This window comes from Sprattus sprattus, assembly GCF_963457725.1.
Source record: "Sprattus sprattus genome assembly, chromosome: 11".
Taxonomy (NCBI): Eukaryota; Metazoa; Chordata; class Actinopteri; order Clupeiformes; family Clupeidae; genus Sprattus; species Sprattus sprattus.
This window is the reverse complement of record NC_137909.1, coordinates 10,133,128-10,161,040: the sequence shown is the minus strand read 5'-3', so window position 1 is coordinate 10,161,040 and position 27,913 is coordinate 10,133,128. Positions and strand designations below refer to the sequence as shown.

The 27,913-nt window shown below is 43.6% G+C and overlaps 1 protein-coding gene across 5 annotated transcripts in view; it reads left to right on the top strand.

The window, feature by feature from the left end:
* The first annotated feature begins 6,139 nt into the window (after window positions 1-6,139).
* Window positions 6,140-27,913, top strand: part of sec31a (SEC31 homolog A, COPII coat complex component) — a 28,651-nt gene continuing 6,877 nt past the window's right edge. For 3 of the 5 annotated variants that reach the window (XM_080848013.1, XM_080848012.1, XM_080848011.1), the window contains exons 1-22: window positions 6,140-6,313; window positions 7,173-7,252; window positions 8,873-8,996; window positions 9,507-9,705; window positions 10,990-11,085; window positions 11,267-11,407; window positions 12,039-12,181; window positions 12,323-12,422; window positions 12,652-12,813; window positions 13,054-13,206; window positions 13,588-13,818; window positions 14,152-14,226; window positions 14,443-14,484; window positions 17,270-18,877; window positions 20,164-20,422; window positions 20,700-20,878; window positions 21,132-21,258; window positions 21,474-21,619; window positions 22,164-22,337; window positions 23,747-23,977; window positions 25,778-25,873; window positions 27,203-27,305. In XM_080848013.1, coding sequence (XP_080704139.1) covers window positions 7,174-7,252; window positions 8,873-8,996; window positions 9,507-9,705; window positions 10,990-11,085; window positions 11,267-11,407; window positions 12,039-12,181; window positions 12,323-12,422; window positions 12,652-12,813; window positions 13,054-13,206; window positions 13,588-13,818; window positions 14,152-14,226; window positions 14,443-14,484; window positions 17,270-18,877; window positions 20,164-20,422; window positions 20,700-20,878; window positions 21,132-21,258; window positions 21,474-21,619; window positions 22,164-22,337; window positions 23,747-23,977; window positions 25,778-25,873; window positions 27,203-27,305 — 4,468 coding nt within the window. In that variant the 5' untranslated portion in view covers window positions 6,140-6,313; window position 7,173. The remainder of the gene's footprint in view (window positions 6,314-7,172; window positions 7,253-8,872; window positions 8,997-9,506; window positions 9,706-10,989; window positions 11,086-11,266; window positions 11,408-12,038; window positions 12,182-12,322; window positions 12,423-12,651; window positions 12,814-13,053; window positions 13,207-13,587; window positions 13,819-14,151; window positions 14,227-14,442; window positions 14,485-17,269; window positions 18,878-20,163; window positions 20,423-20,699; window positions 20,879-21,131; window positions 21,259-21,473; window positions 21,620-22,163; window positions 22,338-23,746; window positions 23,978-25,777; window positions 25,874-27,202; window positions 27,306-27,913) is intronic. The other 2 variants (XM_080848014.1, XM_080848015.1) reach the window with 2 other exon arrangements.

The window sequence follows — 27,913 nt, the reverse complement described above, 5'->3', positions numbered from 1 at the left end:
TTTGTTGTGGGATGTAAAACCACATTAGATGAAGATGAAGGGTGCAGCTGTGAGTCTGCTTCAAACAGTGGAATCAGTACAGGGATGACATTAAAGGTGCGGTCCTTGATCCTGATAAAAGGATGTTTATATTGAGCTCAACAGTCAAATACACCCCACCCTTCCATACTCCTGAAGCAACGATGTAGCATGAGTGCCGCTTGTTGTTGCTAGGACAGCACAAACAGCTAAGTTTTTAAAAACATACTGCTACAGGGCAGCTAAACGAACGTGTGGAGAATTTTTCTGAATTCAATGACAAGTGTAATGGTTTACAATCAAAAACTTCTCCTTAAATATAATATGTCCAAATTCATAAATTGAGCAATTATTTTCCCATGCAGAAGGAGAGCTCAGAAATGTATCCATGACGTGTGACACACCATACAAGTTTCTGTAAAGATGACACTTGCCACACTCTCCATGACTAATCAAGCCTACATTCCCTCAGCTTGTAATCATGTCTAGTAGAAGGGGAAAGGGTTTCCCTGTGAAGACACAGACCCAGTGAAAGTAGGTGAGTCCATGACGGTGCATTCAGGCATGAGGTATAAGTGTCAGCCAGCCTGCACTGCCATGAGAACCCTACACAGAGTCACACCATTTCTGTTCTGGCATGTGCACTTGTTAGCAAGGCACATACTGCAACTCGTACCATAAAGCTAATTTTTGTAGTAGTGAATGGCTGTCACTGAGCATGTGAAATACTATTCAAAGTGTCTGCAAAAGAGAAAGATTTTGGTCTCTCAGTTGTCTGCTGTTTTATGTTGTTTTAAAGTTAAATCTAAAGCTCTTCGTTGGCATATTCCTCCGATCCCTCTGTTTATATTCATTTTTTTTACAGCAGAATTTCACACATGAAAGGCAATGAATATGTGACTGAATCATTTAAGCTTAGCCTAAGGCAACAACATGTTTCTGTCAACCATCTGAAGTGTTCATATCCCCCTGACGACTATTTTAAATTATATTATATATTTGTCCTGCCAATGGCCTTATCCAATGTCGCCACTGATCTGCTTAGTAGGTGGCAGTTTGTTTTTCCACAAACACAGCAACAAAGTATTCATCAAAAATTATATTTTGTTAAACATGCAATTTTTATTTCCCATCAACAATACATACTCAGTAAGTAGAGCATCTACATGAAAAGGAATGGTGAGTTAATAGACATAGGCTAAGCTAATGTTCAGTTTTGCACTGAGGACACAAATGTAATGTTCAGTTGAGTCGGTTTGATAATTGCCCTCATATGTTTAAAGAGAACTGTCTTTTATCATAGAAGTACTGATGATTTTGCATCTTGTGGGAACAACAGATGTGTTTATCTATCCTTCAAAGTATTTTTATTTGTCACATACATATATAGGTAGCCTATAAATGTAGTGAAATGCTTGTTCCACTGACTCCAAAACTGTGCAAATTAATAAATAAAAGAAAAAGGAAAGAACTGTCCAAAGTGCAAAGTGTTAAGGCTATGTGCTGGTGCTCCGACCACAATCCTCATTTAGAATCCTGACAGCCTGGGGGTAAAAACTTTTCCGCATTCTTTCAGTATTGGCCTTGAGGCAGCGGTAACGCTTCCCAGACCGCATGATGGAGAAGAGGCAGTTGTTGGGGTGACTGGGATCCTTGATAATGTTCCTTGCTCTTGACTTACATCTCTTGGTATAAATGTCTTCTAGGTTGGGTAGGGCACTCATAACGGTTCGTTCAGCTGATCTCACCACTCACTTTAGGGCCTTACGGTCTAATGCAGTGCTGTTCCCGTACCAAGTTGTTATATTCCCGGTGACAATACTTTCGATGGTGGTTCTATAAAAGTTCTTCATTAGCTGTTGAGGTAACTTAAAGTACTTGAGGCGTCTGAGGTGGAACAGGCGCTGATACCCCTTTCCCACCAATGAATGTATATGCTTGGTCCAAGTAAGGTCCTCAGTAATATGGACACCAAGATATATAAAACTCTCTACCCTTTCCACCTGAGTGTCATTGATCATAAGAGGTTGGTAAATCTTGTGCTGATAAATGACCATACACTATCAACATTCATTTCAAGATAACAGCAAAACTAGTTGCCTTATAAAACACACACCTCGTGTGAATAGTTTGCGCTGGAATGCTGTGATTTCATCACACCGGTCTGTTTTGTTATATCTATTGTTAGGTGTGTTCTTAATTCAGGAGCACACACACCACCCTCTGCCCCACACATACCTTGTTTAATAATCATCCTCACATGTTTGAAGAGAACTGTCCTTTATCATGAAAGTGCTGATGATTTGATTGTATTTCATTTGATTGTATTACCCTGCCCTGTACTTTTCTCATTCCTTCTCCTCTCTCAGGTTCTGTGTATGTGTCTGTGATATAACCTCTATACAAGGGGTACTTCACACAGCCTTTACCCACCCAAGCCTCTTTTTGCTCAGCTGCTATGCCCTGTAATGTCTACAGTTCTCCATTGTGTGGAGACTATAGCCAGACCCCTCAGCAAAATCCTATAGCCTTGCCTCAGTTTTGAAAAGCCCTTTTCTCATAACTGTGAACACTATTAGCACATTTTTCAAAGTGTTAACTATATGTTCATTTAGTTCAACACCTGCAATCAATACAATAAACTCAAGGCATTACCACCTGAACTCAATGAGCACACCTTTTTCATGGTGGAAGCACTAAGCCACGAAAATTATTATCACATCAATCAGATTAGCAGAATCAATAAAAAAGGGACATTGGTGTATCAATATGCTTTAAAACAATGGACCCTACCCTATGTACGAATTGCAAGACACCAGAGGGGGCACCAGAGGAGGACACACACAAAGGATGAGGATGAGGAAGAGAAAGACTTCATTGTCAAAGACCAGTAGTTTAAAGTCATCAATGTCATTCATCATGTGCTTATACATGGGCTGACTATGACGAAGCAGGAGACAAACTTAAATTGAGCTATTTCACAACTGCATCAATGTTCAACATAATTTGCATTGCTGTTACTGCACATGTACTGTACTTATATTGTAAATGTATTGTCAACCTATAGTGCATGTAAGGACTATAAGTGCTTTTCCACAGCAGCAATTCTGAGCACTTCCGAAGTTGGCCAAATGTCTACCAGAAAGTCCCCCTCATTGGGCCCTTTCAGCCTTTGTGTTTTCATTGTGGTGTAATAACTACTAGACTTAACAGTTACCTCAACATGCTAACTCTGTAATGACGCGGCACCTTGTAAGGTCTGGTCAAAATATTCTTACTGGTTTTAAAAATGGTGTTAGTTGTTTTCTGTCATTCACGTCGAGTTTAACCAATAAGTGTCAACCATTACTGGAAGCGCAGCACAGCTTGTACTTATTTGCCCAAAAAACGGCCCTGGAAGAGGTCCTTCAGGACGGGTCCTGCCATGTAAAAGCGCCTACTATCTTCAATTGTATTTATACAGTCAACAAAAATATGAATAGTTCCAGTGTCACAGAGTGGGGCTGTAGTAGGCTTATTCTGTCAGTCGCTGGTCCATTTTTGATTCACATATAGAAGACATAATGTAATTAGCTTGTAGAAATGTAACGTCTGCTTATAGGATTAACTTCTTCTAAGGTTTGAACCCTATTTTTACAGTTTTCTCACATGCTTAAATGGGAAAAGTAAAAAAAAAATCATCTTACCTTTGCCCTTTTACATCATCACAACTTAGCGACTGTTATCTTGCAGTTTTTTTCAATCGCTTACACACTATAACTGGGCAAATTAACTAAACATCCCACACCATGACGCCATTTACCAAAAGACAGACCAATTTCCCATAACTATAAACACTATTCCCCTTTTTTCACACACAATTCAGATTTGTTGAACTTTTTGTGCGAAACACTACACTCACACACAAATCACTTCATATCTCACTGGCTACATCACGTGCTCATTTAGTAAGCACTGTCATTTCATATTATTTACTCAAGTCATCACATCTCAAACCCAACTAACACACAATTCCCCAAAATTGGTCAAATGCCAATCAGAACCTCAGGATGGATGGATAGATAGAGTGAAAATGTATACATGTGTTGTGTCTTTATAATGTGTTAATCGTGTTCTGGGGGATAAGAAAAACTCATTACTCATTGCAGTAGCAGATTTTTACAGTAGTGTTTTAAATTGATCACACCAGTGCGACATGGCTATTTTGAAGAGTTTGTGTATTTGAAGGAGGTTTGAAGTTTGTGAGGAAGGGTCTGCCACAGTGCATTTGTGTTTTGAGTTTTGAGAAATGATGTATAATTTCAGAAAATGTGTCTTGACAATAAAAAAAACCCAGTAATACTGACCTGTTAACTCGCAGGGTTTTTTCACTTTATTAAAAGTGATGGCATTTGAAAGTTGCAGCCTTTGATGCCAAATTGTCGATATGGTAATGAAGATATCACTAAATTAGACGCGTCACCAAATAAGACGGTGCGTCACACACTGTATGTGTAGTAAATGCCTAATAAGCAGCAGAGCTCAGTTTGATTACTGCACAGTGTGCCATTGTAATTTACTTAGTTTCCTATAGTTGCATTTTTGGGTCACTTTGTCACATTGATAGTCCATGACTTACATATATACAGCAGTTATAGTGGGAAAATATCTTCAGCGACAACTACATAGATGCACATTTCAAAGCAAATGCTGTATTACTGTGAACTTTTACATAGTTGGTAAAGGGCTGCAAAAACACAAAACAAAGAACAAACCTGAATATATTTGACAGCAAATATGACCAGAATACTTTGTCTAATTCCAAGTGTTTCTTCTCTTTTGTCAAAATACATCATATTTCCATGTACAGTTATCTAAGGTTTTGAACTAAAAGTTAACTCTTTTGATCAGAGTATGTAAATGTCTGCTTAATGTTCTGTAGTTGTACAGAGCTTTGCTGATGGTGAACGTTGACTGAGACAGGTATCCATGAATTTCAGAAGAAGTGGTCATTGAATGCTTTTTATATCAAAGCAATGCAATGTATTCACAGTAATAGGCCTAGTAGTAGAGGACTAATAAAGTATCAAAATAAAATAGTAATCAACAGGTACCTTTTATAATGGATTTAAACGTGAACCCATTTTGGGAGCAATTTTAGGGCTTTAATATTGTGCTTTTGGTGACACAAAACTACTTTTGGGTATTTTCATCATTTTCTGCGGGAGAGCTAATGTTGTTCTGGAATTCTCCAACTAGAACTCTAAAAATGTGTCCAAATAATAAGATAAGGCTGTAGACCTAACATACAACTACCATCAGCCTACAACCTAAAATATTGATACTAGCTCGAGCCCCACCAAAAGCGCACAGTGGGAGAATTACGAACTATTACCGCAACGCAGACTGGCCACTGTTTTCCTAGAGGTCGCAATTCAAATCTACCCCATACTACCGTCGCTGAGCGGTTTCACTGTACCTTCAAATGTTGTGAGGTTCGAACCTTAACATTACAGCCATATGCTTATGGACAGCTAGAGTTTTACTTGTGCGCCCTCTAGAGGCCAGTTTGACAGTTTGCAAAAATATATTGTTGGCTAAACGGTTTTCGAGCTATTGCCAGATAATTTACAAAGGCCAAAAGTGATTTGACCATACAAATACATGATATCGCCAACCAAAAATTACAGAGAGAAAACATGCGAGAGAAGAAAAAGAAGAACCAGTAGAGAAACGTACTATGAAACGAGCGTGCAGCAGCAGTCATAATAAGTCAGAAGTACATTTCGTCATTTAGCAGACGCTTTTATCCAAAGCGACTTACAAGGATATGCTTTACTATTTCAGTAGGCTGGACACCAGTACTGTATTAACCGTAACAAAACATTATGATATTTCCAGTATTTTGCCAAACTATTTAAACCAACAGGCCAGCAGCGGGGATGTGAGGTGTGTCCGCCATAGCCAACCCAAGCCCTCTAGGACGCGGTGTGCCAGAGAATCTGAACAAAAAGTACGGTTGCAGGCTACTGTCAGCGCGGCACTTGCCTAGAGGAGGAGCGGGTGAAGTACAGGATCCAACCGGAAGTGTTTGGCTTAGGGGGAGGGAATCTTTGTGCCACGTTGATGGAGCTCAGTGGGGACGTGGAATCCAGCTCCCTACCAGCCGGGAGACCCGCTACCTGCTAGTTAGCTAGCTCTCTGCAAGCAGTACAGATCCAAGACGAGAAAGACTAAAGCGATCGATTAAAGTTTTGGACCAGTACTTGCCGCATCAGTGAGAGTGTGAATGCGTGAACGGGTAGCGGGCTGACAGGTATGCAACTTTAAATAGACATTGTGGACAGCTAGCAACCAGGCTAACTCACTAGATAGAGTACAATAACATTACACAACATAACAGTACTCTAGCTTTAAAGCTAACGACTGCTAGCCAGGTCTTTACAGTAACATTAGTCAAGGTTTTAAAGGTCGTTCTTTCTCGTGAGTGAATCTTGAAGTAATGAGAAGTGAGGATTGCATTATGCAATGTATATTCGAATATTCTTACACAGTGACACAGTTTCTTAGGTCCCCCTGGATCTGTAGATTTCATACTAAATCTGCTCCTGCCATGATAAGAATGAATTGGAGCTAACAGCAGGCATTGGTAATCTGCTGTCTAGTTGATCATTAACTGTTCACTACTCAGCTACCCTTCCTGATAAGTGTCATTCGTTGTCATTCGTTTCCTTCTGCTCAATAATGATAGGATGAACACACAAATACTTGCTCACTGGTTAAATAATGTGAGAACTTGAAACCTTTTAGCTAGTTCATTGTATATAGCCTAGTCGTTTTATCCACACAGTATGTTCAAGCCTGTAACATAATCACAACCCAGCTCTGTGCATAAGGTGCGCTTGAGAAACCACTTGGCACCTATTTGTTCCTCACCCTGCAGGACCCAGTTATATTACCCCCATAATTACTGACCAGATTGTAAATCACAGATCCATAATGCTTCCAGAGTAAGCAACTACTATGTCTAAAGCAGGCCAGTGTCTGAACCAACCACTGTATATAGAAGTAGCTCTGTTGGCTGTATATAGATATGCAGTCAACAGTCTGAACAGAGATGACTTTCGACTGTGACCATCGTTGTTTGCCTGAGTCTTTGCCATTCCCACCTGCAGGATGAAGCTGAAAGAGATCAACCGCACAGCTGTGCAGGCCTGGAGCCCGGCACAGCAGCATCCAGTCTACTTGGCCACAGGTGAGCTTTACTGCACAGTTGTTTCTACCTGGTCACAGGTGAGTCTTACTGTAGGCTTTGGTCTACCTGGCCACAGGTGAAACTTCTGCAGCATAGATGAGCCTTTCAACACTAAGGTGACCTGGCCAAACCATGTCATGTAATCCATGTCACCAGCTGACACTGTTCTTCCTCTTGTGAACATGCATATGGACAAAACAATTCTATCTAAACAGGTTTGGCCTTGTGTGGTATGGATCTGTACTTCTTTTTAAAGCTTTGTTTCTTTTTATCTCGATTTGCACGTTGAGGTTGTACACTCACTAAACATTTGTTGTTAACACAATCAACACTCTCTCAAAGTGTGTGTTTGATGTAAAGATGTATTTCGGGGCAACGTCCACCACCACAGCACTATGTCGCTCAGTGCACCTGAGAGAGAGAGAGAGAGAGACTGTGTGTGTGTGTCCGTGTGTGTGTCCGTGTGTGTGTCCGTCCCTGAATGTCATGGTGAGTCTCATGATGGTTGTCATGTTGATAATCAGGCTCCTGAAAACCGTAAGAGCACAGCAACGTTACGCCCGTCACGGATTGGTCTCTCTGGGAAGATGGAGCTGGTAATGCTGAAGCATCGCACTAAAAGTCTTAAAGGGCAACAGGCATTTAAAAACTAGACTTTGTGTGTCTGTTACTATCTCTGCCGTAAACAGTCACTAGGGCTCATTTCCATTAATTTCATTTCCATACATGCAGCAGGAAAACAAGCACATTACCCCCTCAGAGAACACTAGCACTCATTGTCCTGATTGGTTGAGCTCTGCCTTGTCCTGATTGGTTGATTGATGACTTCCTGTTTTGTTTGATTGCTGACGCTGTTAACGGAGAGTAGAGCTTCTTTTGCTCAGGGCAGATACTACACAAATAGATGGTGAGAGGCAGAGTTTCGTCACCCTCTGGACTTGTTGCTAGGGCACTTCAGTGGGAAGTGTACTTCCGCGGACATGGCAAAATTGCATCATCAGCACAATCGACGCTATCCAAGCAGACTTGTGCGCTTTGACTGTTTTATAGCACTGGCTCAGGGTCAAGAGAAAACTAAATGTATTTATGCTATTTGTTCATTTAGCCGATGCTTTTATGCAAATCAACTTGCAGTGCAGATGCAGCCCAGTACATTCAGATGTTTGCTCCCTGGGAATAAAACTACTGTAGACCCAGAGTTTTGATGATTGAGAGTTTTGATTATTTCATGCTTCAGAGAATCATAGCTAATTACATTACCAGTAGGTAGTCAATTTTTGTATAGATGAGGAAATGCTTATGAAAGGGCAGTAGATCTGTAAAAAAATAATAACAGTTTTTGCTGTAGGGATATTATTTCAAACACTGTGATTGAGCGGGTGTGCTGAGAGAAGTGTCTGAAACCAAAAGACTAGTATACTTTGGGAGACACATGACGCATACTGATGCATTCGTGTTGCATGAACGCAGATGTTTTGAACTATACAGCCCTTCATCTCCAGAGGCAAGCAAGTGAACATTATATCATTTGGCCCATTTATTAATCACTTTCTGATCAGTATATCATTTCTGTTGTGTGTGTGTGTGTATGTGTCTGTGTGTGTGTGTGTGTGTGTTTAGGCACCTCTGCCCAGCAGCTGGATGCCAGCTTCAGCACCACCGCCTCTCTGGAGATCTTCCAGCTGGACCTGGCCGACCCCGGACTGGAGATGAAGACTAGTGGGACCTTCTCATCCCCTCACAGGTGACACACACACACACACACACACACACACACACACACACACACACACCCACACACACACACACACACAGAGACTGGTGTACAGGTGTGCACAGGTATATCAGTATAGTGAGTATGATGTGAATATAGCTGGTATTTAACGGATGTAGCTGTTATTTATATAAGTAAAGAGGGTGACATTTTACTGCAACTTTGTGAATATAGATAGTGTGGTGTAAATATAGATGCTATCACATAAAACTACCTCTGTGGGAACTTAGCTGATGTGATGCGACTGCAGTGTAAAGAGAGGTTCCCCCTTGGTTTGGGTACCAAGACAGTGTGACACGAATGCAATGTGAAAACAGTCGGTCACTCTCTCTCTCTCTCTCTCTTTCTTTCCCTCGCTCTCTCTCTCTCTCGCTTTCTTCTCTATCTCTCTCTCTCTCTCTTTCTCTCTCTCAGTTCAGGCAGCATTAGATGGCCTCATGTGAATGCAGTGTAAAAACAGTTTGTTTCTCTCTGGTTTAGGTACCATAAACTGGTGTGGGGTCCCAGCGGTATCGGGTCAGACGAGCATCCTTCGGGGGTGCTCATCGCAGGGAGCGAGAACGGAGACGTCATCCTATACGACCCTGCCAAAATCATCGGTGGCAACAGCGATGTGGTCATCGACCAGAGCTCCAAACATACAGGCCCTGTGAGGGCACTTGACGTCAACTCCTTCCAGGTGAGCACCAGTGACTCCTCCCACAGGCAGCAGGTGGATCTGAGCCAGATACGGGTCTGATCAGACATAGGGCTGTCTGGGTGTTCATCATACATCCTAGAGACGACTCACCTCGGGGTCACCTCTCTGGTAGTACCTTAGCCCTTAGATGAGCTATTCCTGTGGTTGGTTTTCCGGTAGTGGCCCAGCCCTTGATGAGCTATCCTGTGGTTGGCTCTCTGGTAGTACCTTAGCCCTTAGATGAGCTATTCTTGTGGTTGGTTCTCTGGTAATGGCCCAGCCCTTAGATGAGCTATCCTGTTGTTGGTTCTCTGGTAGTACCTTAGCCCCTAGATGAGCTATTCCTTTGGTTGGTTCTCTGGTAATGGCCCAGCCCTTGATGAGCTATCCTGTGATCTATTCTATGGTGGTGGCCCAGCCCTTAGATGTGCAATCCTGTGTCATCTTCCCTTCATCGCCTGCACCTGCAATGCATCATTCACATTTTGCATCGTCTATAGTCTAATCATTAAATCATGAAGGTATACTTCTGAGCTTGTAAGTTTTGTTTAAACCCTAGTTACTATTGATAGTTTCATCCTGTTTGTGTTTGAGTGAGTCACGGTGTACTGTATTGAGCCATAATGTACTGTACACCTGTTTACATTTACCTGAGCGTTCCCTATCAGTGCACACTCAAACTCACTCCGCTACGCGTCGGGTCGATACAGTACTGCCTCTCATACCTTATTGCTTAATTAAACAGTTCTGCTCAGTGGATGGTCACCGTGCAGTTTGACTCATTGTGACAACCAATGAAGAATACTGACTGTCTATGATGAATTTATCATTATCATCAGTATGCTACCAGTAGCATCATCAGTCACAGCTGCTATAATTCCAGTTTACTTTACAAGACTGTAATAACTACCTCAGGGTGAACAAAATTAGTCGAAACGGAATAAAACGAAATTCACCAAAATGTGAAACGGAAAATCATTGGCCCTATAGATCCTCTGTCGAAGAGTTTGTCTCCCCTCACATGCACGAAATTTTGCGATATGGTTATAACTATGGCAACACTGGAAATAAATCGAACGTGCAGGGGAGATACGTGATTTATACCGTTTCCAACAATGTGATTGGTTCTTTACAGTACAGGGCAGGATTTCCAGTTACAAATTGGCCATGTTTAGCATTATGGATTCCTTCTTATTTCCCCATTTGTTTTCCTAACACTGATTTGTCTCCTCACTTATGTCGTGTAACTTACTGATCTGTGCGTAACTTGCTGCGTGTTTCCAGACAAACCTGTTTGTCTCAGGAGGGAATGAATCAGAGATCTACATCTGGGACCTGAACTCCTTCAGCACTCCCATGACCCCTGGGCCCAAAACTCAGGTAGGAATCAGCTGTGTGTGTGTGTGTGTGTGTGTGTGTGTGTGTGTGTGGTTGTGGGTGTGGTTGTGGGTGTGGGTGTGGGTGTGGGTGTGGGTGGCATGAAACGGAACTGTCGGTTGCAGTGCATCATGTGGAATGTACATTAACAGACTGTGTGTGTGTGTGTGTCTATTTTGTCTAGCCTCTGGAGGATGTAAGTTGCGTAGCGTGGAACTGTCAGGTGCAGCACATCCTGGCTTCTGCGAGCCCCAGCGGCCGAGCATCCATCTGGGACCTGCGCAAGAACGACCTCATAATCAAAGTCAGCGACCACAGCAACAGGGTAGGTCCTCGCACACTTTACAGTCTCTAAATACTCTTTGTTGTTGTTCATTTGTTGTTGTTGTTGTTGTTGTTGTTGTTGGTGGTGTGTGGATGCATTGCTATTGTTTGTTTGTTGGTATGATGGTGTGTTATTTATGTAATGGCAACGCTGTTTACATTTTTTTGTGTATATGTAAGTTCATTGATGGTTTTAACTTGTTAATGTGTAGATGCATTGTTGTTGTCTATTTATTGTTTGTCTGTAGATGCATTGTCGTTGTTTATTTATGGCTTTTGTGTAGATGCATCATTGTTGTTTATTTGTTGTTTGTGTTTGCATGTAGATTGCTGTTAGATCCATTGCTGTTGTCAGAATCAGAATCAGATTTTATTGGCCAAGTTAGTTTGCACATACAAGGAATTTGTCTTGGTGCAGTGGCTCTCACTGTGCTTACACATAATACTCAAAAAACACAACACAAAACAATACAACAGTGCAAAACAATACAACAGTGCAAAACAAAACAATACAACAGTGCAATGGGCAACAGTCCAAGAAGTGTCTTGTGTAAATGCATTGCTGTTGTTTGTGTTTAGATGCATTGCTGTTGTTTGTGTTTAGATGCATTTTTGTTGTTGTTTGTGTTTAGATGCATTGCTCAGGGCTGGCGTGGAACCCAGAGGTGGCCACTCAGCTGGTGCTGGCGTCTGAAGATGATCGCATGCCTGTCATCCAGATGTGGGACCTACGCTTCGCCACCTCGCCTCTCAAAGTGTTGGAGAACCACACCAGGTTAATACACACACACACACACACACACACACACACACACACACACACACATACACACACACACATCAACACCAAATATTCATAATTTGTACAGTTGTATGATTCATGTGTTGCTGTGTGTGTGTGCGTGCGTGTGTGCAGAGGGGTGTTGGCGCTCGCCTGGAGTCTTGCTGATCCAGAGCTGCTGTTGAGTTGTGGGAAAGACAACCGTATCCTGTGCTGGAACCCAAACACAGCTGAGGTAACACACGTCACAGTGTCATATGTCTTATGTGACTAAGCTGCGTGCCTGCGTGCGCTGCAGGTTTTCTGTGAGCTTCCCACCAGTATCTACTGTGTTTTTAATTGTGTTATGTTACTGAGTGTATATTAACAGTGTGTGTGTGTGTGTGTGTGTGTGTGTGTGTGTGTGTGTGTGTGTGTGTGTGTGTGTGTGTGTGTGTGTGTGTGTGTGTGTGTGTGTTTTGCAGGTTCTCTATGAGCTGCCCACCAGAACCCAGTGGTGTTTTGACATCCAGTGGTGCCCTAGAAACCCTGCGGTTCTCTCTGCTGCTGCCTTTGATGGCCACATCAGTGTCTACTCTATCATGGGAGGCAAGAACGACGCCGTCAACCTCAAACAGGAAGACCAGGTACTAGCGCACACACACACACGTGCACGCACCTGCATACGCACACGCACACGCACACACACACACACACACAGAAGCACATACATTTGTGGCCACACTTACAAATATTCTATGTACAAACAAGCCACCTGCACACACACTCATCCCCACTCAATGTAAGTGTGTGAGTCCGTCAAATGCTTCTGCACGTTCTTGTCTGTAAGCATGTCTCAGTGAAATATCCTCTGTGGCCCCCCACAGATCAGCACATCTTTCGGTAACATGGATCCCTTTGGGACGGGTCAGGCTCTACCCCCCCTGCAGCTTCCCCAGGCCCCCGCCACCAACACCACGGTCACCCCCCTCAAGAAACCCCCGAAGTGGATCCGTCGTCCAGTCGGGGCCTCGTTTGCAGTGAGTATGCTCAATGGGTCTGTTTTGCCAACTTAGATGCTTGAGTCAAGTACAACTTCCTACACTCCTGGTCCGCCTGGAGACATGGGTCTATTGAAGGAATTGTGTAGCTGAGTTGCAGACTCAGAAGGGGCAGTCAACAATTTTAATACGGTACACTTTTTTGTAAAATTCAGTGTGTTAGTGTTCGTAAACAGCCCTGGTGTCTGTAACTGGGAAACAAACAAAGTGGGTCAGACTAAGCCATGCACTATTCCAGCCAATCAACACTTGGCGTCAGGAGCACGGAAGGGAGTGGTCTAATTTCATTGGCTGTTGAGCTCAAATATTAACAACCTTTCACCAGAATTGCAAACTGTCTTTTTTTCTGTCCTTTTACAGTTTGGAGGCAAACTGGTTTCCTTGGAGAATGGCAAACCTTCCCCTCAGCCTTCCCAGCAGCCTCTGCAGCGTGTGGTGCACGTAAGCCAGGTTGTCACCGAGACAGCGTTCCTGGAGCGCTCGGCCCAGCTGCAGGCCACCCTGAGTGCCGGCACTTTTGCCGAGTTCTGCCAGGTGAAAGTTGAGGCGGCGCCCAGCGAGTTTGAGAAGGCAGTGTGGTCCTTCCTGAAGGTGAGAGGTCGTGCAGAATTTCCCAAAAAGGCCTATGAGCAGGGCTGATTCTGATCTTGTGTCGATCTGATTTTGTGTTGATCTGACCTTGTGTAGTTCCTGGTTCTGACCTTGTGTAGTTCCTGGTTCTGACCTTGTGTAGTTCCTGGTTCTGACCTTGTGTAGTTCCTGGTTCTGACCTTGTGTAGTTCCTGGTTCTGATGTTGTCTAGTTCCTGGTTCTGGTTCCTGGTTAATTTACTCTATGGAGCCCTCCAGAGGTTTCAGGGAAATTGTGGTTTAATAGTTTATGCATTTAGATAAGAAAGGTAAACTTTTGCTGCTTCGTCCCCAGATTAACTTTGAGGATGACAGCCGGGGGAAGTACCTGGATCTTCTTGGGTATAAAAAGGAGGAGCTGGCATTGAAGGTGAGTGCAGATGAATTAATGCAATGTATTCATAAATATGGCTTAGTTTTTAAACTTTTTATTTTGATATGTATGAAATTTAAATACTATTTGCAAGAACAAAAGGAAATGTGTGTCCGGGCAAGTGCCCTGCTGTGTAGAGTTTTGGTCCCTTCAGCCATGTTTGTTTCATTGTCTCGTGGTTCATGGTGCCATGATTCTGTTTGTGTGCTTTAGATTGCTGAAGCGCTGGAGAAGAAAGACTCCCAACCAGCAGAGGTAAGGTTCCTTCAGAGTAACCCTCATAGGAGTTTCCTTCATAGGAACTTTTAGACTGCCCCTCCTACCCTTCAGCGGTTTGTTCAGGAACCTTCAGAATAACTTTTCGATTCCCTTTAGTAACCCTCAGAGTATTGTGTCGTTATCTTCAGGATCATGCGAAGGTGTCTTCAGTGACATTATAATGTTATGGTTGCAGCTTAACTCTGTTTCACTTGGTTTCAGAAGATAGAAAATGGTCTGTGGTCTATCAGTAGTGCTGGGGAAGATGATTTGAAATGCATTTTTAAAACGGCTGACCAGATAGATGTAGTCTATCGGCATATTAACATAATGAAACTAAATGTAAAGTTATAAGGGAATTTTTGATAAAACGTCGGCTCTCAGCTTCATTACAGCCATTGTATTCAACCGCACAGAGCCACCAACAAGCAAACCCTGAATATCGCTGATCATTAAGTCAAATTACTCCATTCATTTGGACAGGGAGTTCGTAGTACCGCAATTTTTTGCGCGCCCTTTTGTCTGCAGTTTCCCTTTTGTAATATGCGTTCATAATATTTGATTACAGTGGCAATGCATGCGTCGTGCTGGGACCAGCGTGTGTCAGATAACTTTTGTAAGGGTTTGTTTGTGCTTTAAAAACTATCTGTTTGTTTGTGCATTGTGCACTTTTGCCAGGCTCAGCGCATGATTTCAGACTCTCTTTTTTTTTTTTCTCGCGTAACAGAAGGTACGCACAGTGCGTACAGCCGTACGGCTGCAGGCGCCACTGTCACCAATAACATCTCTGCTGCGGAAGTACTGTATGGCACCTATATTTGGCGTGTGCCTACAACAGAGGGCTGTACTATGAAGGGAGTTTATCCTACTCAGAATTTATTGAGGGTAATCAAGGGAAGTCAGGGTTGACAAACCCTGATTTAAACCCAGAGTTGAAGGGTGGTGTTTGATATGATGGTTAGTTAACTCAGTGTTACTTAACTCTGGTTTGCGCACATTTGCACAATGGCCTGTGCACCTTTTTTATTACTACAAAATGAGAATTTTGTGGCTAAAAAGACTTCAAATAAACCTTAACACCATGGTAGTCAAAAAGGCAAGGAAGAGCATTGCTGTCATTTAAATGTTTTAAGTTCATACAGTTTACTTGTATTTTTCAAGCTATACTGTCCTACGTCTTATTTAATATGAGTGAGATGCTAATATACATAAAATATTCTTGGCAAAAATGTGAAAACAGTTAGGAAAATGTAATTTTCTACACATGGGCTACCTGTTTGATTTATTGCTATATGCAATCACTTCAGCTGCATCCTGAGTAAAAAGCACACCTGTAACAAGTCAGGATTAAATAGAATATTTCGAAATCAGGTTGTAGACTATACACCACCTCATTCATGCTGCACTACACTAGTCTGTTCATGTTCACCAAGCAACCAAAAAGGCCACTGGAGGGCCACCTCCTGCTGCTTTTTCACTGGCAAAGGATTTAACCATGGCAACCAACACAGGAATGGGGTCCAAGGGACAGTCAGTTCTGATCCTGTGGCCAGCTCAATGTCCACCCCTTATGTACAGGGTAATATCGTACCAACTGGTCTAAAGGATATGTTATGTAGTTCCCAGGTCTGTCTTATGTACAGTTGAAGGGGCTCCTTATGAGCTTCTCAACCCCTCATACGGTCCATAAGTGTATGCTGTAGCGGGACTACCAGAAGAAAGTCATGCAAATAAAACTTGAACTAAAAAACACAACATAACAATGGAATATAACAAAGGTATTGGATTTCATTATAGACTATCCTTTGCTATGTCCAGTTTAGAGATGCAGTGTAAATTGCCATGGCCGCATACCTCAGATACAATTGATCCCCATTTCGTAGTGCAGGTTAATCAGGAAGTTATACCCGACAGTTACTCCTGAATTGACCTCGCTTCATGATACAGCCCTCGAATCACAGCAGTGATGTTATTTGTAACAAGGCACTGTCCCTTTTCTGTATAGCTTGAAGCATAATGGCAGGCAAAGCACTATCTGATGCAAAGCATTGCATGCAGTGAGCAGAATTTTTTGCTGAACTATGTGCCTGTCATCTTACAATCGGAAGACAACGTGACAGATTGGTATGAAGTCATGAAAATTCTCTACATGTATTATTTAAAATATATTCATACAAACTGTTTAGTGGATGTGACAAAATTATATGTTGTGTTTTCAACTGCTTGTTATTTTTTCTCTTTATTTTTTTTATCAATTGTTGATGATGCCAAAAATCTTTTTGACCATTCAGGTTTTTCTTAGCTAATCTTTAGACAGGTTTATTTTTGTTTGTGGCGAGCACTCTTGAATAGGACAACCTGTACATTAAACAGATTTCGTGCACATCTTCTAATCAAATCAAAATTGAGAATTGACTTTGACCATGGTACTGAAAGTTTATCAAAGTGATCTAAAGCACTTTAACTGGAAACATATGTTGAGCATCTGATAACCTTTTTTTTTTTCAATTTGGCGCCCTGCAATTTGAGGAACCAAAGTGAAGAAATGAATAGCGACCTGGCTGAAAATGAATAGCAACCAGACCTTTGCAGGTTACAGACTTCAGGTTTGCCTTGAAGTGAAGGGATTTTCCATCTCTCTTGAAATGATAAGATAACCTTTTGGTTCCTGAATGAATTCACATACTGTAAATGCCCTGCCATCTGCTGTGTGTGTGTGTTTGTGTGTGTATGCGTGTATATGCTTCTGCCTCCTAAGTTTAACCACCTTCCTCACCCTCAGGCTGAACCTGAGCCTCTAGAGTTCCCTGACTCTCAACCTGAGCCTGAACCTGAACTTGAACCTCATACTCAGGCTGAACCCGTTCCACTACTCAAAGCTCCACCTGAAGCCACACCAGATTTCCCTGCCGACTCTTTCTCCATTTCTCAGCCTGTAATACTCCATCAACTTCAACACCCGGAAGTATCTCAAACAGAGCCCGCAGTCAACCTGAACTTTGTACCTGAACCTCAACCAGAACTTATATCTCAACCTCAAGTGGAACCTGCGATTCTACCGGGACTTGAAGCTCAAGTGGAACCTAAATCTGAAATGGAAAATGTACCTGAACCTGAGGTAAAATTTGCTCGTGAACCCCTACCCGAACCTCAAGCAGATCTCATACCTGAACCTCAATTGGAACTTCAACTGGTACCAAATGATCAACCAGAAGAACACTCTTCAAGTGGAACACAACCTCCTGAAGCAGCTCTTCTGGAACCACCTACTGAATCAGCTCTTCTGGAACCACCTACTGAAGCAGGCTCTCTGGAACCACCTCCTGAAACAGGCTCTGTGGAACCACCTACTGAAGCAGGTCCTCTGGAGCCACCTCCTGAAACAGCTCCTCTGGAACTATTTCTTCAAGCAGCTCCTCTGGAAAAATTTCCTGAAGCAGCTCCTCTGGAACCATTTCCTAACGCAGCTCCTCTGGAACCATTTCCTGAAGCAGCTCCTCTGGAACCATCTCCTGAAGCCATTACCCTGGACCCCTCCTCGGAACCCATTTATTTGGACCCTTATCCAGCAGCCACCCTTCTTCTGGAACCTGAACCAGTGGATCTCCAGGACTGTGTGCCGACCCTCGCTCCACCATACGACCTGCTGCAGCCTGTGTCCTTATTTGCGCCTCCCGTTGACTTCCAGCCATCTCTTCCTTTATTTGCACCTTCAGTCAGTTCTCTGACCCCAGCACCACTGCTCTCTGCCCCAGCAGATCAGCAGCCCCCTGTGGACATGGGTCTTATGACTCCACCTGACCCTGCAGGTACAGAGGCTGTTCCCCTAACTGCTTCTAGCTTTGACATGGCTCCATGGCTGGATGTCCCCACTTCTCAGGTTGATCTTGTGTCTTCAGCTGAACTCCACCTACCACCAGTGGCTCAGCTTCCAGGAAATGAATGGATACCCCAAGAGTACCAACCACCTGTGCTTGATGCTGTACCCAAACTTTTCTTACCATCTGTACCCGAGCCTATACCTGCTGTTGGCATATCACCTGTACCTCAGCCTGTACCTGTTCTTGGCATATTACCCTTGCCTGAGCCTGTACCTGCTGCTGGCATACCACCTGTACCTGAGTGCATACCTGCTGTGGACCTGTCCGCACCACCTGAAGTGCCTGTAGGTTACTCTCCTCTAGTACCCATGCAGCCAATGCCAACATTCACGCATGGTGCCGCTCCGCAGCAGCTGTCTCAGGTGTGTGACCTCTCTGGTCCAGCAGAGGGTGCTCCTGAGCTTACAGTCATGCAGGCCTCCGCCCCTGAGCCTGTGGTGGAACTACTAGGGGACACGCAGAGACCAGTCGTCCCCACTTTCTCCGAGGAGGAGCAAGCACAGCAGGAGGTATCGCCGTCTCAAGTCGGCCTTTACAGTAGACTACTGCTGTGGCATACCTGTGTGGTCCCACCATATAGCCCAGGCATTTATTTCCTGTTTTTGCTCATTAATGAACACATTTCATTATTACTGGGATGTTCTGTTCCATTACAATATTGATGTTTTTTCTTCCCTTGTATTTTTTCTCTGGCTGTTACAGTCTATAATGATACGGGTAAAATGTAAGGATAATGCTGATGGCTACCTGTAATGGTAATGGATAATGCACACCATAATGCATAATTGCTAATTGGTAAGAGTGATGGTACAGTCCTTACAGCATACTGGTGAAATGGTAATATTAATTGTAATGGATATTGCTAATGGTAATTGCCAATTCTATTAGTAATTGACAATGTTAATGATGATGGATATTTTTAATGGTAATTGACATTGTTGACAGTAATGGTTAATATGGAAGGTATTGAGTAAAGGTAATGAACTCTAATGGTAAAGGATATTGCTAATAGTAATAAATAAAACTGGGACACAGGAATGCTGGCAATGTAGTGTCTTGTTTCCCCAGAATTGCCCTGGTTGCTCCCACCTCATTTATAAGCAAACAAAAAACTGCTTAGAAATAGTAATCGAATAATTTTGGAGTGCAAATTCAGTGCAGTGTCACTTAATTTGTCTTCTAAAGTATCAGTGTGTTACAAGTACAATAAATATGGTAAATGTATATTTCTAAAATCGAATTGAAAAATATACTTCTCTAATTGACCTACTATAGATCTAAAGCTGTTTACAATCACAGATTTCGTCTCAGTTCTATTTTAGGGACTGAATGCTGGAAATCAGACCAAGGCAATATTGGGAAATTTTTGTGATCTGTGTCTTAAATGTTTCTTCAAGACTGTGGTTTTAAAAAATTGGGTACATTTGCAGATAGAAGATATGTTAAACAAACATTTTATAGATATGAATGAATAGATATGAATTAATTGATTTGTTAGGTGATATGTTAGGTGATATGTTAAAGCCCAAAAGAGTAATGTTATTGATTTACTTTTGAGAAATATATGGATGTCTTTCAAAGTCAACATGTGTAAAGGTTATGTGAACTCTGTGGACATACAGTAGGCAACATGTATGTAGATAAACTAAGGTCATCCATTTTTCTTACTTTCGATATTTTGCCAGACCTCTCTTAATCCTGAAAGCTAGGTCAGACCAGAGGGAGCCGGCAGGTTCTTAATCTAAGGCATGTTTGGTGGCTGTGGAGCTCCTCTGACATCATGTTTGTGTACCAGGCAGTGGAGGAGGCGGAGCCAGAACTGGAGGAGGAGGCGGGGCTAGAACCAGAGCTAGAGGCTCCAGTGGAACCGGAGATGGAGGAGGAGGGAGCAGCAGAAGAGCTTGTAGAAGAACCCATTGAAGATCCTACGGAGAATACAACAACAGAACCCGCAGAACCCTTAGAAGAACCCAGCGCTGAACCCGAAGTGGCAGCAGGACCATCTGCACCTGCCACATCCGCGACAGAACCAGTCACATTAAAAGTTAACAAAGGTGGGCATCGGGTTTGGGGTCGATACATTCATCTGAGGGCCTCAGACTGTTTGCTGGTGTGGATGCTGGATGTGTGAGTGTGAGGGAAGCAGCCAGCCTGAAACCAGTCATTTGCTCATTATTACTGTAGATATTTAAATGCTGTGGGCTATCAAAGGTTTCAGATCTAGGAGTGATGTAGTTTTGCTCTGGATCTGCGCTGGTGTTTTGTGGTGAATGTCTGTTGGATGAGGTAGATGTGTGTGTGATGGTTAATGTGACTGCGGATTCTTTTTAGATTTGGACAGCCTGATCACGCAGGCGCTGCTCACGGGCGACTTTGAGAGTGCTGTTGAACTCTGTCTCCATGACAACCGGATGGCGGACAGCATCATCCTGGCCATCGCTGGCGGACCGGAACTCCTGGAGAAGACCCAGAAGAAGTACTTCCTGAAGAGCCAGACTAAAATTACCAAGGTAACTGTGAATCCCACCTAAAGAAATGCCTCTGGAATGTTGTGTTAAAGATATTCAGTACTCACCATAAATAGCTACTGTTCATTGGAATTATGTCCAGGACTCACATCAGTAATGAGCACATCAGATGCCTCCGCCTCATCTGCCCTCAGTGCACTGGATAATGCCTTGATCTTTTGTATGCAAGTGGCATGTGTTAACTTGTGTCTCTGTGTATGTGTTTGTGTTTTTGTGTGTGTTTGTTGTGATCCAGCTCATCAGTGCGGTGGTGATGAGCGACTGGTTGGACATCCTGCAGACGTGCGACCTGCACAACTGGAGGGAGGCACTGGCAGCAGTCATGACCTACGCAAAGCCTGAGGACTTCTCCTCTCTGTGTAGTGAGTTACCCTTTCTCTGTCTCTGTCTCTGTCTGTCTGTCTGTCTGTCTGTCTGTCTCTCTCGCTCGCTCTCTGTCTCGGTATCTCCCTCTGTGTGTGTGTGTGTGTGTTCATGTGGATGTCTCTTTCTATGTCTGTGTGTGTGTGTACATGTGGATGTCCGTTTTTGTGTGTGTGTGTGTGTTCACGTGTGTTTGTATGTGTGTGTGTATCAGGTCTGCTGGGCTCTAGGCTGGAGCAGGCTGTGGACTCATCTCTTCAGGCTCAGGCGTGTCTCTGCTACATCTGTGCTGGAAGCCTGGAGAAGCTGGTCTCCTGCTGGACCAAAGCCCAGGAGTCCGTCTGCCCGCTCTCTCTGCAGGTCAGTTAGCAGTGCCCACTCTCTCTGCAGGTCAGTTAGCAGTGCCCACTCTCTCTGCAGGTCAGTTAGCAGTGCCCACTCTCTCTCTGCAGGTCAGTTAGCAGTGCCCACTCTCTCTGCAGGTCAGTTAGCAGTGCCCACTCTCTCTGCAGGTCAGTTAGCAGTGCCCACTCTCTCTGCAGGTCAGTTAGCAGTGCCCACTCTCTCTGCAGGTCAGTTAGCAGTGCCCACTCTCTCTGCAGTTCAGACAGTAGTGCCATGTTGTAGCAGGTTACCATGACTCCTTCCTGCCCTTCTCTGATGTAACAGGCTACAATGACTCCCTGCTGTCCCAGTCAGAGGTAGAAAGTCACTGTGTCTGCATAGGTCATCATGTCCATGTGTGGTGATGTTGATGTTTTGGCTGAAAGATGCTGTCATCACAAATTGTGCAAGCTGGTCCTGGAAATCCATTCTAGTGGTGGATGAAGTGCTGAGAGCATATGGTGGAGTTGGTGTCCCCCGTTACAATCGTTGATGGAGCTTTTGAACTTTGCCCTGTCAGGACCTGGTGGAGAAGGTGGTGATTCTGCGCCAAGCGGTGGAGCGGACTCACGGGGCAGAGGCGTCTGCGGTGGGCACCATGTTGGCACAGAAGATGAGCCAGTATGCCAGCCTGCTGGCTTCGCAGGGCAGTCTGGAAACCGCCCTCACCTACCTGCCCGAGAACACCAACCAGGTGAGCTGGCCCATGCCTTGTTAGAGGTATAATATACCGTAAATCCTCAAATTGTGGCCGGGGCTTGTATTTACTTAGGCTGCACAGCGCACCGGCCTTTATTTGGGGCAGGCTTGTATAAGGGGCAGGCCTTTATTTCTTACTTATCTTCTGTTATAGAATTGTATTATTTAAATAATGGGCATAATTGCAGTAGGCTTATATAATTCATTGCATATTCGTTCAACACTGCCTGCACATCGTGTAGCGCGTTATGTGCGGTGTCAACGTAAAAATAAACATCGGAGTTATGGTCTCTGCTGTCAGTCACAGAGGAAAAGATTTCCAAAGCCTTGATTTTAATCATTTTTAATCATCTCTATTATGCTTATCGCGGACTGAAAAAAATGTATTCAACGAGCTGGTTTGATATCCAGCCTAACTTTCTTTCTACATCCACCTGCTAGTCGTAGCCTATCGCATTCGTCTCGGGTCAATGTCAAATTTCTTTGCTGCTTTTTCTCCCGAATGTTCTTCAGCAATCAGCAAACACCATCTCTTTGAATTTAATATCAAAGTTACGTAAGTCTACTACTGCTTTATGATCCCTTCTGGAAAAAGTAACCTAGCCAACTTAAACGTTACAGATGAACAACAGTAGGCTATACGATACGTGCATTTAGGCTAAACCATAACAAATTGCCAGACGCGCCTTCATGAACAATAACAATCTGCCTAGTAGTCCTACGTGGGGAAATTTCTTTTTTTATTGCAAACAGCCCATGAAATTAGCCAACAATATTATATAATATAATATTAAACATGAGGAGAACATGTATTTGTGAAATGCATTCAATTAAATTGTGATGTCTACTTTGAGCCGACGGACTGATGCTGGTAGGCTACAGTAATATAGGCTCCTTTATTTTACCCCCGGCTTGTATTCGGGGCCCGGCCTTTATTTGTCCGTATGGACCACGACCCCGGCTACTATCTGGAGCCTGGCTTCTAATTGAATCCCGGTCTTTATTTGACGATTTACGGTAGTTATCAGAGGTATAGTATAGTTCTTAGGTTTATAATGACAGGGCTGTAATATAGGTATTAGGTGAAAGGTGAATTTTAGTACTTTATAGTTGGAATTATTGTTGAGCAAAGAGGTAATCTTGATCATATCTGTTGTCCAATTATAGATCAAACATTTCTTTGCAAGTGGCCAAACTTGCGAAATCGGCAGGGGTTCAAATACTTATTTTTCCCACTGTATATAGACTATAGTGTTGTAGCCATGTCAGGAGGTGGTGGAGCAGCTCTCTCTCTCTTTTCTTTTTTTTTCTTTCTTTTTCGCTCTCTCTCTCTCTCTCTCTCCCTCTCTGTGTGTGTGTTTGTGTGTGTGTTCATGTGTAACTGTAGTGTTGTTCTCATGTCAGGAGGTGGTGGAGCATCTTCGAGATCGCCTCACCAGAGCTTTGGGGCGCCAGACTGCCATCGTCTCTGCCCCTCAGGTGGCAGCTGTGACCCCCCAGGCCCCAAGTGCTCAACCTGCACCCACAAACATGCCCACAGCCACGCCAGCGTACGCCTTCAACCAACACTCCGCACAGTCTGTGCCTGCCCCGGCCCGGACCTTAGCAGCCACCACACCTCAGTACTTCCAGCCGGTATGACACACACACACAAACAGACACACAAACATACACACACACTAGGGTTTAATCCCGGGAACCGGGATTCCCGGGAAATCCAATCAAAACTATTTCTCGATTCCCGGGAAAGTTATGACGGGAAACCGGGAAATAATAATAATTAAAAAATCAAAAGGTGCGTGTCTATTTTTGTCATACAGTAACGTTAATGGAGGCGACGGTGCCGCCGTAGCTACGATAATACAGGCTCACCATATCATGGTCAAGGGGCCATGCAGGAAAATCCAGAAATACTTATATTGCTCTCATACCCTCACAACAAAAACAAAGTAGCAAGTGAGAGATGGGACCGCAGCGCATTTGACGACGAAATTGCAGCTGAATAATGCCATCACACAAACAATGTCAATCTAACGACATAATAAAGTTGAGATGCAACATTTGTTTCCCTAAAAGACCTAGCTTAATGACATTATCCACATAAGACGCAAAGCTTTCGTGTTTTACCATCCTTTCAGACAGATGTTTCAAACCTTTAAATCCAGTGGTTGTCCAGACGGTTTCCCTTCCAATGAGCTGACATGTAAAGCAGTAGAACGCCTTTTTTGACGAGCCAAGTTTTCCGCTTAATATAACCACTACCGGTGTAATGGCCTAGTTTGTCTTTTCCCTCTTGAGAAATGATTAAATCCTCCGGTCGATGTGGTCCCAAACTTGTCTCCAACTTATGCTCAAGTGGTAAAGTGCTAAATCAACTCGATTCACCATTCAATGAATGAATGAATGAAACGTCAAGTAGGCCTATGTCCAGGGCAAACTTACGTTGGCCGAGCTAGCAAGATATGTGTAGAGCCAATCAGCCAATGAAAAGCGCTCTGGGACCATGACCTTCTGCCCCCGTTGCCGTAACTTGTTATTATTATTTATGTGATTAAAAGGGAAGCATTTCTTGCCAAATAAATAAATAAATATTTGATTAACTTCGAGTGATTATTCCCGTTTGCAGCCTGTCAAGTCACGGTCACGGACAATCCATCCGGCATTTCATAATTAACGCTGCAGCAGATGTCGCGCAGTAGCCTATAATTTATTATTGCTTTGTTGATGGACATAAACTGTATTATTTTGCCCTAATAATGATACAAATAATGTGGGATCATTTGATATCAGTTTGGGATTTTCGAACGTATATTTGAATGATACATATACATAAAGCCAACTTGGGCTTAAAAAACAAACAAAACAAAAAAACGCTATTTCCCGGGATTCCCGGGAAATTGGTCATCTTATCCCGGGATCTGATTCATGTCATTTTCGGGAAAAATATTAAACCCTAACACACACACTGTTCACATACATAGTATGTGTCAAACATTTGTATAGAAACAGAGTGTAACTAGTTACTAAAAGGTAACACATGTGGATGTTGGTTAATTTAACGGTGTTGCACATTTGCAATCTAATCTGTTGTGTGTGTGTGTGCGTGCGTGCATGCGTCTAGGATTTGTTCCTGTGTTATTAACCTCTTATGACGTGTGTTGATTTACAGCAGTACTGGTGGTCTCTCCTGGTGATGTCATGAAATAATATTGTGTCTTTCACCTAAATCTAAATTCATCAGACTTACAGAGGGGATTGTTGTCTTTTGTGTGTGTGTGTGTGTGTGTGTGTGTGTGTTGTTTCTTGGTGCGGATGTATGTCTGGTGTTGGTGTGTATTTGTCATCATGCCTGCTCTTGGTTGGCTGTGTGTGTTTGTGTGTGTGTCTGTTTGTGTGTGTGTGTGTGCGTGTGCGTGTGCGTGTGCGTGTGTACAGGTCAGGTCCGCCTCTACTGTCACTTCCTGGAGTAACCAAACACCCACCGCCCTTCCCAGTGCCCCTCATCCACTAGGCCAAGGGCCTGAACCACAGGTACACATGCATGCATGCGTACTGTCAAACACACACACGCACACGCATGCATGCTCTTGCAGGCGCATGCGTACTCTCTCAAACACCTACATACACCCACTTACACCCAAATAGATCATAAACCCCTCCATATCCAAATACATCATACATTAACATAAACTCAGATACATGTATCATACATGCACCCAGATACATTCAGATACCCCTATATATATATATATACATACATACATACATTAACATTAACATCCACACCTACAATATACCCATGACCTTGCAACCCCCCCCCCCCACACAGCATCTACAGAGTTCAATATTCACTGACCTAAACTACAGCCACAAATTAAAGACAAATACTCTATATAATGTACACAACTATACACACTAAACCATAAACACCCGGCCTACACCCACAATTCTACTCCCTATGCTAGACAACGCATCCACAACTATAGAAGCTATACCATATAAACTTACCCTGCACCCACAAATGCCCACCTTACTCCACACCCTAAAGCCCACGTCCCTCACGTACCCTAACTGTTCACTCAGCTCTGTGTGATTGAGTGTGTATGTGTGTGTGCGTGTGTGTCTTCTCATGTATGTGACTCCAGCCTCTCTCTGTATGTGCTTTGCTGATCTCCAGCTTGCCTCCCTCAGATGCATGTGCCCCAATGTAAGGTCAGATGGATGACTTGCCACCCCCTCACATCCTCACAGATCTTTGGTTGGCCCTCACACTCTTATCCACAGCCCAACAGAGAAGTGTCACTCCTTCCACCTAGTGCCTAATGCTTGTACTGCACCCCAGTCACAGATGGAGTTGTGGAGGATCAATTATCCTGTGCTTCACTTTACCCTTTACCTTCCATCCAGCTGTTTCCAACACCTCTCATGACACCACCTCTGTGTGGTTTCAGCCAGCAGTGTGTACACCGTCCTGTGATGCCTGCTTCAACATTTAACAAGCCATTCATGCTTGCAGGAGTGCTCCTAGTGCCTTAGGTTTCCAACCTCCACACGCACACACGCACACACACACACACACACACACACACACACACACACACACACACACACACACACACACACACACACACACACATACTTCACTGCTTTCCTCACATGTGCACTCTTTCTGGGTCACTGACACACTCTTTCCCTCTATATGGCTGTTGGTGGTGGTGGATGACTGACCCACTGGTCTCCATGGCTACTGCCTCCTGTCTCACCTAAAAGCAGTGCCTGGAGCTTTTGGTTCTTCTCGGCATCAACTGTCATGTCTTTGTCTTATTTCAACCCCCCCCCCCCCTTCTGTCTGCCTCTCAGACCGACCCCAGTGCTCCTGCGTTTGGTCATCATCCTCCTGTGAGTGCTGCCCCTCCTGCCTCAGGTCCTCCAGGCTACGTGCAATCTCAGCAATATCCGCAGAGTAAGTACCCTACTACAGGCCTAACATATCCTCAGCAGTATTCTCAGAGTAAGTATTTTGGTTTTGGTTTTGTCACAGGGACCACCATTCGGACTAGAAAGTATTTTGCGGCCCACTGATGTGGCTGCGCGCTCGTGCGTGTGTGCACGCCCCCTCCCCCAACACAGATATTCTGCCTATAATAACATTTAACATTTAAATATGTGAAATTATCATGGTACAACGCTAGCCACTGCCACGCCCCCTCCCCCTGCACAGATATTCTGTATATAACACTTAAATATGTGCAGTTATGTAGCACTTGTCAGTGTAATCTGGAAATGTGTTGAAATATTAAAGCAAATTTATAAAAATAAAAAAATTCAATGGTTAACTGATCAACATGGACTCATGTTGCGGACCCCCTGCAATGCCGTCGCGGACCACCAGACCCCTGGTTGAAAACCCCTGCTTTAGCATTTTCCTGTGCTACTGAATACTATCTCGTGATGTCTGAGGAGTATTACTGTCCGACACTGCTCCCTCTGTCTGCATGTCCTCAGAGCTGTGTGTGTATGTTTGTGTGTGTGTCTCTCTCCAAACTGGAACCATAGACTGTTCTAGTGGGG